Here is a 15,201-nt window from a genome sequence, read left to right as displayed (position 1 = left end):
ACATCCAAGTTAGACTTAAGTCTATAAGGGGTCTTGTGCTTGATAGGATTATTGTTATAGAGTTCATAGGAACTCAGGATAATATAGTTGATCCTTTGACTAAGGGGCTTGAGCATGCTGTGGTCCTTAAGTCGAGGTTGGGGATGAGACTGATAACCCATCATGGTTCATCTACAGCGGAAACCCAATACACCTGAGAGGAGATCCTTTGAAGTGTATTCAATGTGGTAATAACAAGTTGTAAGGATGAATCGGTAGTACCTTTATTATATATAGACCGATACTTACGTATCTGAGTCTATCCCCTGGAAACCTCAAAAGGTACTAAAACTGCAAGTATAACAAGAGTTTTATAACTCTGAATGGGGTCAAGTCGTAAGACGAGATGTAAGCAGTACATCTTTGGAGATGCCCAGTTAAGTGAATGTTATTGTGAGGTCGCAACTAGAGGAAAGGGTTATTCCTCAAAATATTCGACAAACAGGATCGAGACACGACCATAACGTCTCAAAGCCGTAGATCTGACCATAGCCTTTGACTTGTCGTCGTCTATGGAGTTTGGTTACACTTCACGGATAAAGATTTAAGGTGAAATATTCCATTTATATCTGATAGCCATCGAAGTAGAGGACTTAGGAGGGTTCAAACCCGGAAGGGTACCAACTCTGAAAAGTAAGTCATGATAAAATATTATATGCATTTCTGTATGGATTTGTGGGGGATTGTTAGAAAATGGAAAGTTTGAGGCATGTTTTCGACATGTTCTTAATGTAATTTCCTAAATCTAATTGTTGGAGGTTGTTCCTTTTAATGAGGACTTAAACTTTCATGTTTGGATCTAAGTCATTTTCTTAGAGTAATCCATAAAGAAATTGAGTTGAAGTTAGTAGCTTGAAAAGGGTTGTGTGGGTTTGTCCCACATTGATTAAGCGAGGAATTTTACTTTCTATTTAATTATAATATTTATGGACTTATTATATTATTTTAATATGAATATTGAATCTGAATATCAGGATTTGGTGTAATGCACTGAACTGATTATCCACCGGGGTACAAAGTGTGCATTATCCACCGGGGTACAAAGTGTGCATTATCCATCGGGGTACAAAATGTACATTAATTATCCGTCGGGGTATAAAGTGCGCATTATCCACCGGGGTACAAAGTGTACATTATCTGTCGGGGTACTAAGTGAGCATTATACATCGGTGTACAATATATGGATTATCCATTGGTTTACTAAGCATTATCCACCGGGGATGGGTTGTTTCTGATTCTGAAAATATTCATTAAATGCATTTAAGTCAAAAAATTTATTTTAATTAATATAACATATTCAGTTATGTTTTGGGATGTAATATATATACTGAACAAAACGTTTTGGAATAGATATGTTCAAATATACATACGTAAAACCCTAGCTATCATCTTCCCCTTTTTCTCTCTTCCAAAATTATACAGATTAGCATAGGTTTTGGCGACTGAGGACTGATCGCTGTTTGTACATCGAGTTGCTGTGAACCAGTGTGTTGTTGTTATTTTAACCTGAGAAGGTTATTGCAATCTCTGAATATAGTAAGTGAGGGCAATAAACTTTTCAAGAACAGCCTCTTCCTCTCGAGGGATTGATGACTCAGCTGTGATTGAAAGCTTCATTACGCTAAGCTTTCTTTCTCTTCTTATTTTTCTTTTACAGTTATTGATTATATATAATTTACGACCTTCGTGTTTTGTTTTCGTTATTGGTGCTATTGCCTTGTTCTTGTTATTGGTTATATAACTGCCTTATCGTGTTAGTATAGTAGTAATTCACTATTGTTGCTTTCCCAACATTTTTAACACTCGAATAATTTTTAATAATATATTTTACATTAAAATTATTAATATATTAATATAAATTTGCAATAGTTGAAAAATAAATTGAGAAACATAATAAATTATAATAATACTCCCTTAGTCCCTTCCAATTGTTTACATTTTTGCAGAAGTGTCTGACACGCATTTTAAGGTGCATAAAAAGTATAGTTATTTAACTTATTTTTACAATTTTCTTTTTCTGAATAAAAGTTGAATGTTTTAATTTTTATTCAGAAAAACAAAATTATAAAAAAAATTACAGAACTATACTTTATATGCACCTTAAAATGCGTGTCGGAAACTCTCTAAAAAATGTAAACACTTTAAAGGGACGGAGGGAGGATATGTTTTATAATAATTTGAGACTTGACTAAAAAAATAATGTAATATGTTCATGGGACTCGAAACTTGAACCTCTAAAAATTGTTAAAAATGAAGAATATAAAAATTTAAATATAACACGCTGTTGACGGAATTCGAATCCTGAATTTATGAAAACAGTTTATATATTAATATAATAAAATTTAAATCATGGATCCGCCCCTGCCTACCAAACAAATTTTTAATAATTTTTTTATTAAACTTAGTTTTATAATTGTTTTCGGTATAAATTTAATTTTATATTAATTAGGATTAGAATAATAAAATAAAGATAATTAAATAAATTTAATATGTGAGCTAGATAAACTCATAGATCCGACGAACTCGGTGCTTTGGTGCGAGCGAAGGGGAGGCAGAAGTCAATAATTACAGAGTTTATTTCAGGGAAGTGTTTCCCGGGGTAGAAATTAGTATGGTGTTGAATGTTGATGACTTTAGGCTTGCAAAGATCCTGCTTTGATTCATTGAATTGAAGTAAGAATAATATATTTCAATATTTAGTGGTTTAATAAAAAATAGTAAGGATAATTAAATAATTTCAGCAAGTACCAACCGAACGATTACCAAACTTTTAATGTTTCATTTATTATAATATAGTATAAACTTAGAACCCGTGTGATGAACGAATTATTTTTTAATATTACATAATTTTTTTGAATTTAATTGAATTAAAAATTTGAAGTTATGAAATTTAATTATTCGAAATGTTAATAATATCATTTGATAATACTTATTAATATACACATAGTATAAGTTAGTGATATTACAGTTTTAAAAAATAATGTAATGATTGAGATTTATATTTTTATTGATATTTATAGGTGTGTTTATGAAAATTATTATATTTAATTAAAAGGTAAATTTTAGCTGAATTGTCATTAGTTTGTTAACCAACAAAATCCAACTAAGTATATTCAGATTTATGTTAGTTTAATATGTTTAAACCCAAATTAATGGTAAAATTTTATGTGTCCCGGCAAAAAAAGTTATGTTAGCTTAAGACCCGTTATATCAACCAAATCCAACTAATTATACTTATTATTTTGTTTAATTTTATTTAAGCCCGGGGTGATTATTATTTTATTTTAAACTGAATGGATAATATATATTATTTTATTTTAGTATTATGACATTATATCGACCCCACGAATTTACTTTCAAATTTTTATTTTGTTATAGTCTGGTCCAATAGTATAATATTTTTAGCGAAATCAATAATATTTATTATTTTATTTTAGTCCAATTCTTCAAATACAACTAACTATATGTAGTTTTTAAAAAAAAATTATTTAAAATTGGATCAATAGTATAATTTTGTTTAACCCGGTCAATAGTTTGATGATATTATATCTACCCTACAAATTTCCTTTCAAATTTTTATTTTATTATAGTTCGGTCTATTAATATAATATTTTTAGAGAGATCAATAATATTTATTATTTTATTTTAGCCCGATTCTTTAAATTCAACTAACTAAATGTAGTTTTTTTAATTTTTTATTTAAAATTGGATCAATTGTATAATTTTGTTTAGCCCGGCCGTGTGAATTTTATATATTATTATTTTAAAGAAAACCACTAGACTTATTATTATTATGTTATGAATATTTATCTATTTACAAGAGTGCTTTATTTTAAATATTACTATAATTACGGTGATCAGACCGACTACCAACCAAACTTTCATTACTTCGTCTTTAAAATCCGTGCGATGCAAGGTGATATTATTTTTTCATAAAATTTTATTTTATTTCGATTAAATATTATATTAATTTAACTCAGATGAATGTTATAGGCTATTTAATTTTAACCCGATGTCATTATATCGATCAACGATTTATATTTCGCTTTAAATTTTGTAATTGGCCAATTTAATATATAATTTTTTAGCGAGATCAATTGTATTTATTATTATTTTTAGCCCGAGTCCAATTATAATATTCCGACCAACTCCCACTAATTATTTAGTTTCTTTGAATTTTGTTTAACTCGGATCAATAGTATAATTTTGTTTTAGGCGAATGGACAGTGTATATTATTTTGCTATATCACGGGACCATTATACCGACCAGCGAATTATATTTTAATTATAATTTTATTTTATCCTGGTTTAATAGTATAATTTTTTAGCGCGAACGAATAATATATATTATATTGTTGCTCGAGATGTTGTTAACATAAATTTCACTAATAAAATCATTCCAAATTGTCAAGTTATCGATGTCACGTCATTTGGGAACAATTTTTGGTACTAAATTTGATATCTTTAGCCCTACTCAATTAAATGATTAAATAAGGAAAAACTAAAAGGTAACAAAATAAGCCAATCAAAAAAATAAAAAAGGGTAATTGAATAAAAACAAGTAAATTAGAAAGAAAATTGGATATTCGAAGAGTTCTCCTTACGTGTGGCAAGAGAAAGAGTCTGACAATGAAGAGGAATTGTTATTGCAGAATGTTGTTGCTTAGTGCGTGTTTGAGATCGAATGGTACGTGAATTTTTAAATCGTGTTTTTTGATAATTCATATTTATATTAGAAAAGATGAATATTATTTCATAAAAATTTAAATAAGAAGGGTAATTTGATAAATCAATATGTAAAAAAAATAGGCATTGTACCAAAATTTTCAAAATTTCTAAATATCTAAATAATTAGTATTGTTAAACTAATTTTATAAAAAATATAATTAGGGATAATTCGGTAAAATAATTAGTATTGTTAAACTAATTTTGGGTTAATACTAATTTTATAAAAAATAAATAGGGGTAATTCGGTAAATCAGCGAGTAACAAAAAATAAGTACCGTACCAAAATTTTCAATATTTCCTATAAATAATACTACATTTTGGCATCATGCCATATAAATATGAATACTACATTTTGGCATCATGTGAATACTACGTATACTATATTTTGGCATCATGCGGTATAAATATGAATACTAAATTTTGTGTCATTCGGTATCATGTATTAAATTACGAGCTCTGGTTATTTCTTAGGTTACTAACCGAAAATAAGACTTTGGCCAAGTACTGACCGCATCTAAAATACTAATGGTAAAATATGTATAGTTATTGGTATAATATGAAATTAAAAATAACCCGTAAGAGTTGGCTCAGTTCAAAGAGAGGATAACTACCCGAATTTATGATTATGCCTCCTGACCGCACCGAATGATAACGGATGCGGGTTCCTACGATGAAAAAAATAAATAAATAAATAAATATATATGAAATTAAAAATAATTTTTTCATATTAAAAATATGTACTATAAATTATGCATTACAGTTCAAAGAAGAATACGAAGCGAGAGACTCAAAAACACAAATAAACTGAATTGGAAGTCTAACTTATACACTTGTTCTCGCAAGAAGAATGTTACTTCCGGATCAAAACTCACGGCATGCATTGCTCTCCAGTCTCCAGTCTATATAACTTCAGGAACTAAGAGTTTTAATATGTTTAGGTATCACACAACGCTGCCGGTCTATTTTTTATGTATTTGCATCTGTACAATTTAGTGTAGAATATAGTTAATAATTCAATTTTTTGATAATTTATTATGTACGTTAATTCCCACTAATTGGGTTGGATTGCTAAAATAAGCATACTATCAAGTGTAATGTGAGTGGAGCAAAAAGATTTTAGCATTTACAATGTATCATTCTCGTAAACAAAATAACCAAGCGAAATGTGTGTTTTGAAAAGAAAAATACGACTTATTTCTATATAATCCATTCCAAATTCACAGCCACTGTTACACTATATTACACATTCAAAGGTCCCATCAATGAAATGGGGTTGGTTTTTCAGGCCTGGTGTTATTGTATACTGTTTGAAAATCCATCTTTCAGCCAAAGGTTGTCTTGCTTCTCTATCCCTGCTTTGTCATCGGACCTGAATAAAATTTTTAAATTATCAAAAAGCACAACCATTAGGCTCAGGTTTACAATGTCTTTGAAGCACTACATAGATAAGACATGTTTGCAACTAGTTTTGTTTCATACTCTGTACGCACAAACTGTCCTCTTATGCGAGGCCTCTGTTCAGCCAACTTCTTCCTACTATGATACCGCACCTAAACAAAACAGCACAAACAAAAGGATCAACTCTGCACAAATTATTCTTGGCCGAGTTGATTACAAGAAGTACTTAAAAGTATACACAAAAAATAGAAATAGTTGGGGAGATAATTGACCATAACTACTGTGCAAAAAATAGACAAGACAGCAAGTGGCAGAACAGGTGTACTTTATATAAACGAAGAGAAAACTGTGCATGAAGGTGTCCTCAGTACCTGAGGTTAAGACATTTTACCATTAAAATGTTGATAGTTGACTGAACTTTTAATTAGAATTGATAGGGTTTTGTTTCAATTTCTAACATGTAAAATCCACAGTTGAGTTCAGTTTTAAGCATAGTCTACATTTTTAAATTCTTGGCAAGCGTAAAAACTGTAACCAAACAAAGATAAATAATCTTTACTTTGAAACAACTCATCTACTTCAAATTGTCACTGGGTCATCTACTTAAAAAATTTAGGGAGTTGGTCTTCCATATAGCTACATGAATATCTTTAAGCATTAGGTCTTCAATTGTAACTTACAGGTATGTCTGTGATCGTTATTGTATAAGTGTCTACTATGTTATCCATAAAAGCTGACAAATATAATCAATGTGCTTGAGAAAAAGAATTACACTAATGACTTGTATGTGCAATTCCTATGCTACAGCACTAAATGATAACTTAATTTAATGTTATCTGGCGGACAGCTAAACAACTACTCAGTAGTCGGGATCACTTCAGTGCTCAGATATAGTTCCAGTTGAAGAACCAGAGCCATGCCACCACTTATTTGTTGTAATTTATTTCCAATTCTAAGCTTATCAGATTCCACGTGCACATACACGAGGGCAGCAGAAAGTATCTACCAAGACTAGTATTCACTTTTGTTTCTGTATTTTCTTTTAACTGGTTCCAAATTGTATTTAATATATTTGACTTCCCTCAGGTGTGTCTATTCACAAAGTTGTTCCTGTCAGAGTTTTGCTTTTGAGCTAGCAAAGTAAAGCTGGTAAATACCTTCTTTTCAAAGCATCTTTCCTTCCGTTTCTGGCGAAATTTTTTGAGTGCAGCCTCTCTTTGAGATGAACAGTCTTTATTAGCCCCGTCCTCATTAGCTCCTTGATTTATTGAATTTACTCCATTGTTTACCTTTTCACCATTATCTCTTTCCAGATTTGTTACTCCAACATTTGATTCATTGCTACTACCATCCCGGCCACTACTCCCACGATTATTGTCGCTGCCAACCAAATTCTGGAATGTAGCATTACCTCCAACATGTCCGTCAAGCATATTTGAGGATCCACATCGAGAAGCATCTACCATCAGGTTCATCATTAAGTGATCTTCATGGTCCTCCTTGGACTGAGGGTGCAGTCCCTGGACATGGTGATGATAATGATGGTAGTGGTGATGATGGTGCTGGACAAACTGCTGATCTGAGTCTTTTGCATGTGCCTCTTCTTTGCCAGGTGTCGTGCCTTTTGTGCTCTGCAGAGGAGGAAGACAAGTATGCTCTACCTGTTGAGCTGCTGAAGCCTGAAAGCATTTAAATGCTGAGACAGACTGGGAGTTGGGCATCATTCCTGTCTTCAAAGCATATGAGCTGTTATCTGGGGGAGAACAACTACCAACTTTACCTGTCGGAGCCTGTTAAAAGTAAACATATTAAGTCTGCACGACTACATATTTTTCTTCTTACTGTCTAGCAGCAATTAAATGCAATGCCCAACGTTCACCAAACAACGTGCATCAACGCATTATAGAAAAATTTCAGTTTCGGATTAAAATGGAAAACCAATCTAGACAAGTTTTAGAAAGAATTTATATTAGCAACATATAATATCCAAGTACAAAGTCGTGCACAATATATTAGAAGAGGTTTGCAATTGCTTAAAATCTGAAATGTATCAGACATTACCTGAGAATCAGAAGAAGCACAGTTGTATCTGCAAAGCATTAAGCACCGAAATATATATTAAAATAAGCAACTGTTCACATGAGGGTTTTGAAACCCCTAAATTTGTAACATGTTATTTAACTTCTACAGAACTATTACTCTTACTTTGAGAATGCAGACAGGTCTGAATGTCTCAAAATATTTGTTCCATCAAGTGTGGCTGTTTTGACATTTTCTGCACTTTGCTCTTTCAAACAAAAATCAAGTGACGGTAATTCTATAGAGCCAGAGCTAGCAGCAATCTTGTTTCGCGAGACATTAGACATGTCAGTCGGGGGTTTAATAGTTTGACTCTCTATTGATTTGTTCCCATCATTGGCTAATAAAGTGATTAAATTTTCCACATGATCCAATTTTCCGTCTTTAGTACAGTGTACACGTCTGTCTAGCATTGACACTTTATCCTGCCTGTCAGAATTTGCATGGCTCGAACATAAACCATGTTGCCCATGATGTGTATCTGGAAATTTAGATATGCACAATTCCAAGTCTTTTGTTGTTTCACCAGTGTCACACAGATAACATGCACAAAGAAGTCTCATAAGTTTATGGCCTGGATACAAAATAAGAATGTCAAGTCATCCATAATACTTATCAAGGGAATTACCTAGTCCTTTGTCTTGTTCTTTGAATCCCTTGGTTTCAGTATTTTTTTCAATACAATTGCTACGATCTTCAGGCTTTGTGTAAATCACCTGGGCGCAAGTGCTATCAGGAGTATCAGTTGATTGGTGCTGATCCTGAAGTGACACTTGTTTTGGGCTATCAACGTCAGCAACTCTTTTTGTCCAAGAACCCTACAGAAGGTAGATTGATTATTTTTTTGTCATGTTGTTGTCTCAGGTTTCTCAAGCTATGGTAAAAAATGCATGATAAAATTATTAAGAGGATTTAACCATAAGACTTTATAGTATAAGTGCAAAGAGTATTGGATGATAAATTTTTATACCGAAACAAAATCTGGACAAGAGGATGCTTTGGTTTTAAATTCTGCTGTTTTCCTACCTTTCTTAAATTCTGGTACCGGGATTTCTTCAGATTCTACTCAGCAGTTATCAGTAAAAAGTTTAAATGTATGAATACAGATTATCGTCACCTCAAGAAATAAGAGTTGAACCAATCCAATGCTTACTTTCACTTCTGCACCGTGTAATTTTTTACAGAAATAAAATTATGGATCGGCTGATCTAGGTCTGCCAAATTTTCTAAGAAAAACTCCGAAGGTTACTGGATCTGATGCAGATTAGTCACACATCCTTTTTCTGCGGGTATGGTTAGTTATCGTATTTTAAATGCAGACACAAACACATCACATGCCTCCACCGAGGCTTAAACCCCTTGACTCTTGTTAGCGAGAGAAGAGGCTACAATGCTAGGGATAGGTCTCAAATCCTGTGCTTGATGAATATGACAACTCAAAACTAATGTGAAGTGGGGGACTGTAATAATTCACAATTAGATAATTAGTTGATCTTGCATATAATTATTTGTAATATTTAATGACATAAATAATAATTATCAAATATAAAATTAAATGAAGAAAGAATCATGACTTGGTGGTTTAAGGTGGTATTAACTTAATCCTATTCGTAGGTCGCAAACACTAACCTTAGAGATAGTATAGCCTAGCCAAGATTTTTTTTTAATTCAAGTAGCTTTATCTTAAAATGTAATATTACCTGAGTACCACTTCCATCGTCACTTCCATCCTGACTACTCAAAGCAATGTCACGATTTTTAGATTCCTCACTACTCTCCATATGGTTTCCATACTCAGCATTGTTTTTTGACTGTGCACATGTTTTAGTCTGAGTGCCACTTCCGCTCCTACTACCACTGGACTGAAACAGCACAAAAAATTAATCTGCTGCAGTGTATAGAAATATAATATGCATTGGTCTAGACATGATAAAATAAAAACAAAATCCTCAAGCAACATATATAAATCACTAACATACATAAATTTGATTTAACTCATATCAACTACTGGTATATGATATTTTGGCAAGGAAACCTTGCACTGAAATTCTTAAGTGAAATCTTAAAATTAGTACAGAGCAACAGTACTGGATGAACTCACACTATGGCATCTCCTCCAAACGTGCTGCCAAAGATTTTTTAGTTCATTTTTTCGAATAGGTTTCACAAGAAAATCGACAGCACCCTTGGAAAGACACCTAAATACTAACCCCATCGAATCATGGGATGACATCACTGCAAAAGAAATTATAACAATCATAATAAGCATGTGAGCATATAAGAGTTAAGAAGCGTCTAACAAAAAAAAGGCATCAGAAATAATAATTAGACTCCTATTAGAATAATTACACGAAGGAAATACTCACTAATCACGGGAACATTCTTGAAAGTTTTGTGGTTCATTATCTTGCATAAAAGACCAATTCCAGATAGAATAGGCATGGAAACCTCAGTTAAGATGATATCAATATGATTAGTCATATCTTCCAAAATCTTCCACGCTTGAAGACCATTTGCAACAGCAATAACTGCAAGCATCAGAAACAAATTTAGTAGCATGAGAGATAAATAAGAGTAAGTATGTGTTGCCAAATTTGAGTAAAGAGTGCGTTTACACAGCTGTTTTTGGCTACTTTTGATCCCTCTGAAGTAAAAGAATGAGGGCATAACGAAAGCCCATTTATTAAAAAAGAAAATGTTTTTCCTAACAAAGAGAAAAATATATAAACAAATTACTCACGAAATTTACCTTTTTCTTTTTGGTTAAGAAACAATGTTCCCAATTGTCAATGTAAGAATTCATCATTTGCCTATGCTAAAACCTTCTTATCACATTGTTAAGCTTATAAACAGATGTTTGATATAATACATACAAAGTCCAACATAACTGTAAACCTCTTACATACCACCCGTTTATAGTTTGTTCATTGTTTCCCAGTATATAATGGGAAAGTCAACCTCAATTACTACATTAGAACTTTGGCAACTTACATATACTAATCTCCACTTCAGTTTTATCATCAATTACCTTTGAGGCTCAGTTGCTTCTTAGTTGAATCGGATAAATAGCACAAGGTTTACAATTTCTTTCTAGTTTTCCAATCAACAATACATATACATAGAGACCACACTGAGTGTCTCAGTATTAAACACCTAGACTTAAATTGTGAATTCTGAGCCACTAGAAACATTGATTTTTTTTTATTATTATTATAATTTTTATTATCTTTGCAACCTTTGCAAACATTTGGGTGAGAATTTCAGATATGTTGAAGTAACAGAAGAACAGAATTTAACTACAAGATTGCTAGCAATTGTAAGATTCATAGTTTCACAAGTACTTGTAGTGATACTAATGACTGCTAATAGTAGTCAGACAAGATATCTTATGGAACATTTACAGCTACTAACCTTCATAGCTGCAATTTCGTAACAAAGCACTAACAACATGACGTGTTGAATCATCATCTTCGACGAGCATGACCTTCAGGGATCTTTTAGGAAGAAAATCTTCCCATTGTATCACTGATCCTTGAAGTTGATGTTTCTCTGGTGCAGCAGAAGCACCGTATTCCCTATCAGATCCACCAACTATTTGTGTTGAAACCATCTTAACTTCCGAATCCCCTTCCGTGTATGATCATGAACCTCCAATCTTACCTAGAACTATGTTTCTTACTCCTTACTCTGTACCCCGTGGACAGGTTTTTGGTTTAAACAACCCTTTGTCACAGGGACTGTCATTGATCACTGAATTTTTCCCATCAACTAGTTTTCAAAAAGCTTTCCTTGAGACAATGCCAGATGGTTCATGACATGTTTATCACCCAAATTGAGAATCAGAATTCTGAAATATAAACATTTGTTGAATTAAAAGGAAAGATTTTGAATACATACCAAACATAGCAATATAACACATGCAGGTAAGAATAAATACATATGACACATCACATGTTAAAATCGATCCATTAAAATCTTCTTGAGAAAATCCTGGGAAGTTAGTCAGCAAAACAAAATTTGAATCTGTAACAAGTTAAGAAGTAATTGCGGCATACTTGTTAAGACGTAAAGACGAGGCTAGACGACACTCTACCTCCTAACCGCCTACACAGCTAGGCGCTCGCCTAGACGATCATTAGGGGGATTATATGGTTACTATATAAATTGGATATATTTTATATGTACATACATTTTATATGTTATAATAAAATAGAGTAACAATAATTATATTTTAGAAGTGAAATCTTATAGAGTAGGTAAAAGAAAACAAGCCTGATGCATACAAATCAAGCAACTACTTTAGCTAAACTATATAAAATCATCGAGGTCAGGGAGGTTTTTTATTTCCAGGCTGTCTTTGTCTTGAACTTGGTATTTCATCATAATCATCTTCAGTTAATTCATCATCGTTATAAAAGAGTAATAGAAAAGAAAAGAAAAGAACAGAAGAACATACATATATACATTTATGTATGTATGATAAGGGTTAAGTAGTGACAGCTATAGTAAGTGAGTCATCTTATAACCTAAATATGAAACTGGGTTGGACTAGGCCTAAAATAGAATGGGCTGGACTAGGTCAAAATCAGCTTAGGTCAAAATAAGACCGCCTAGGCGGAGGCGGATCTGGACGGATTAGGCGGTCGCCTAGCCGCCTAGACGACCCTAGGCATCGCCTACCCACTAAAAAGGAAGACGGGTCGGACGTCTGCCCGTTTTTTACCGCCTAGTCGCCTAGGCGACGCCTTAACAACTATAAATTGCCTCTTACTGAGTTTCCAAAGCTTGAAGTACAAAGTGGTAGTAGATAAATTGAAATTTAGAAAAGGTAAAATAGAGCTAGCCTAGCAATATAACACATGCAGGTAAAACCAAATACAGATTATACTACATTAAATGTTAAATCGATCCATTAAAATTTTCTTGAGGAAAGTTATTCCGCAAAACAAAATTTGAATCTGTAACAACTTTACAAGTAATTGCCTCTTATTAAGTTTGTAAAGCTTTAAGTATACACAACTAGTAGATAAATTGACATAGAAAAGGAAAAATAAAGCCAGCATTTATACTATCTCTACTGTCCCTATCCATGCAGGATAACTTGGAATGAAGTGTTGGGGTTTTTTGGCACAACATGAAGGCAGTAAGGGCCTAAGGGGTATAAGTCTCTATATTTATGAATAAATTAATTAATCATAATTAAATAGAGGTATCTAGAATGCGCTTTGTAAAGACAGAGCTGCGAGATCTTATATTAATACTGTTGCATTAAAAATTGACGTTAAAATGATTTTTAGATCATTAGATGTGGACATTAAGAGATAGATAATATCCAAAATTTTCAAAAAAGGAAAAACTCACCGTGAAATTTTTAATATTTTATCAAATACAGTGACACCTTTTGTTAGAAGTTCAAATGGTTCTCTCAGAGGATTTAAATCCAGGCTCCACCACTAATTAAACAGTCTAACGTTTCTATTTTGGACTTATACAACATGATATAATTAAGAGAATTTAATTCCAAAGTAAATGGTTGCAAATAATCTCACTAAATTAGATAAGCTCATTTGTTTATATATTTTGGAAAAGGCCAGTTAAAGTAGTGCTAGAGCCTAGAGGTACTAAATTGGATACCAAAATTTGGTCCCAATTGACATGACATTGCTGACTTGACAAATTGGAATGATGTTATTGGTGAGATTAATGTGAATGTAGGGATCCACTATTATTATTTGATTTGTAACCGATGAATACATAACATAGGGCATTTGGGATCTATTTTGGGTAACAATTTGGTACCTCTAACGTTATTCTTAAAGAAATTTACATGGGACAAGGGTGGTAACTACTAACTAGGGACGAGGTCATCCGCTAGACAGCCTTCCAAATTAAAATTGCTTATTACGATTAAATATGAGTATATGGAATGCGTTTTTTTAACACCAATCTGCGAGATCATATACTCGTGTTGCGGGCAGATGGTTACAACTATCGATAGTTAAGGGACCATTACCCATAAAATTAAATATTAAATACAATAATATTTAATTTTCAAAGTTAAAAATGACAAGCATCCTTCTTACCTAAGAATTCAGCCGATAAATTCAAATAACACTAATGTTTGCCATCTAAACTAATATGTAAGCTGTAATTAACACTTTTACAAACTATATAAAAGTTGGGATTAGCAGAATAATTAACCTAGGCTATGGATACAGGGACGTAAAATGTATAATTGTAACTGAATTTTTTCAATATAAAAAAAGTGATGAGAAATTTATGAAAATACCCGGCGGGGTGATAAGAAGCAGCTCCATTGAGAGATGTAATCAAGGATTAAAAGCTGCCTGCCCTTTCAATTTTCAGTTGAAACATTTAAATAAGGAGTGGATTAGTTGCTGAGACGAGAGGTTGAAGAGAAAAAAGAAAGAGACAAAAAGGGGGAGTGAAGATATTTTTGTGGTGAGGTGGATTGAGTGGGTGTTGTGGGACCTGGTATCATTCGAGGTGGAGGGAGGGATGTTTTATGTGTGGGGTGATACTAAATGTACAGAAATCCATGCATTAAATGTAGTGTTTAGTAGTTGTTGATTGCGATACAACATAGCACTCTTGTAACTCGTGAGATTAAAGTGTACTTATTTTAATTTAAATTCAAGAGTGTGATTTATTTTATTTAAATAAATTTTAAATAAAATAAGATTAATGAATTACAATTAAGTAATAGAATTTATTTTTTATTACATTCAATGTTGTAAGTGATTTAATCATTTCAATTTGTTAAACAATGTTTTATACGAAAAAAGATGATTATAATTACTTGATTTTAAAATTATATTTATACTTAATTTCAGTTTTTAATTTGACCGTAAAATTGTAAATCGTATTTTTGTAAAATATTTTTAAGGAAAGATGATATTTTTTATAATTTTATTTTAAAAATCGTAATTTTACCTA

General features: G+C 32.2%; 1 protein-coding gene across 1 annotated transcript; it reads right to left on the bottom strand.

Annotated features, from left to right (window-relative positions):
- Positions 1–5,868: 5,868 nt before the first annotated feature.
- Positions 5,869–14,707, bottom strand: LOC141666861 (two-component response regulator-like PRR73). Its single transcript, XM_074473079.1, has 11 exons — positions 14,534–14,707; positions 11,656–12,091; positions 10,611–10,772; positions 10,346–10,479; positions 9,945–10,106; positions 8,873–9,062; positions 8,371–8,755; positions 8,227–8,254; positions 7,323–7,955; positions 6,247–6,317; positions 5,869–6,136 (listed from the first exon to the last, which is right to left on the bottom strand). The coding sequence occupies exons 2-11, from the start codon at positions 11,852–11,854 to the stop codon at positions 6,061–6,063; spliced, it is 2,040 nt and encodes a 679-aa protein (XP_074329180.1). The 5' UTR covers positions 11,855–12,091; positions 14,534–14,707; the 3' UTR covers positions 5,869–6,060.
- Between the last annotated feature and the right edge of the window lie 494 nt (positions 14,708–15,201).

Source organism: Apium graveolens, chromosome 6, assembly GCF_009905375.1.
Source record: "Apium graveolens cultivar Ventura chromosome 6, ASM990537v1, whole genome shotgun sequence".
Classification (NCBI taxonomy): domain Eukaryota; kingdom Viridiplantae; phylum Streptophyta; class Magnoliopsida; order Apiales; family Apiaceae; genus Apium; species Apium graveolens.
The sequence above is the reverse complement of the archived record's forward strand: the minus strand, read 5'-3'. Positions and strand labels throughout refer to the sequence as shown.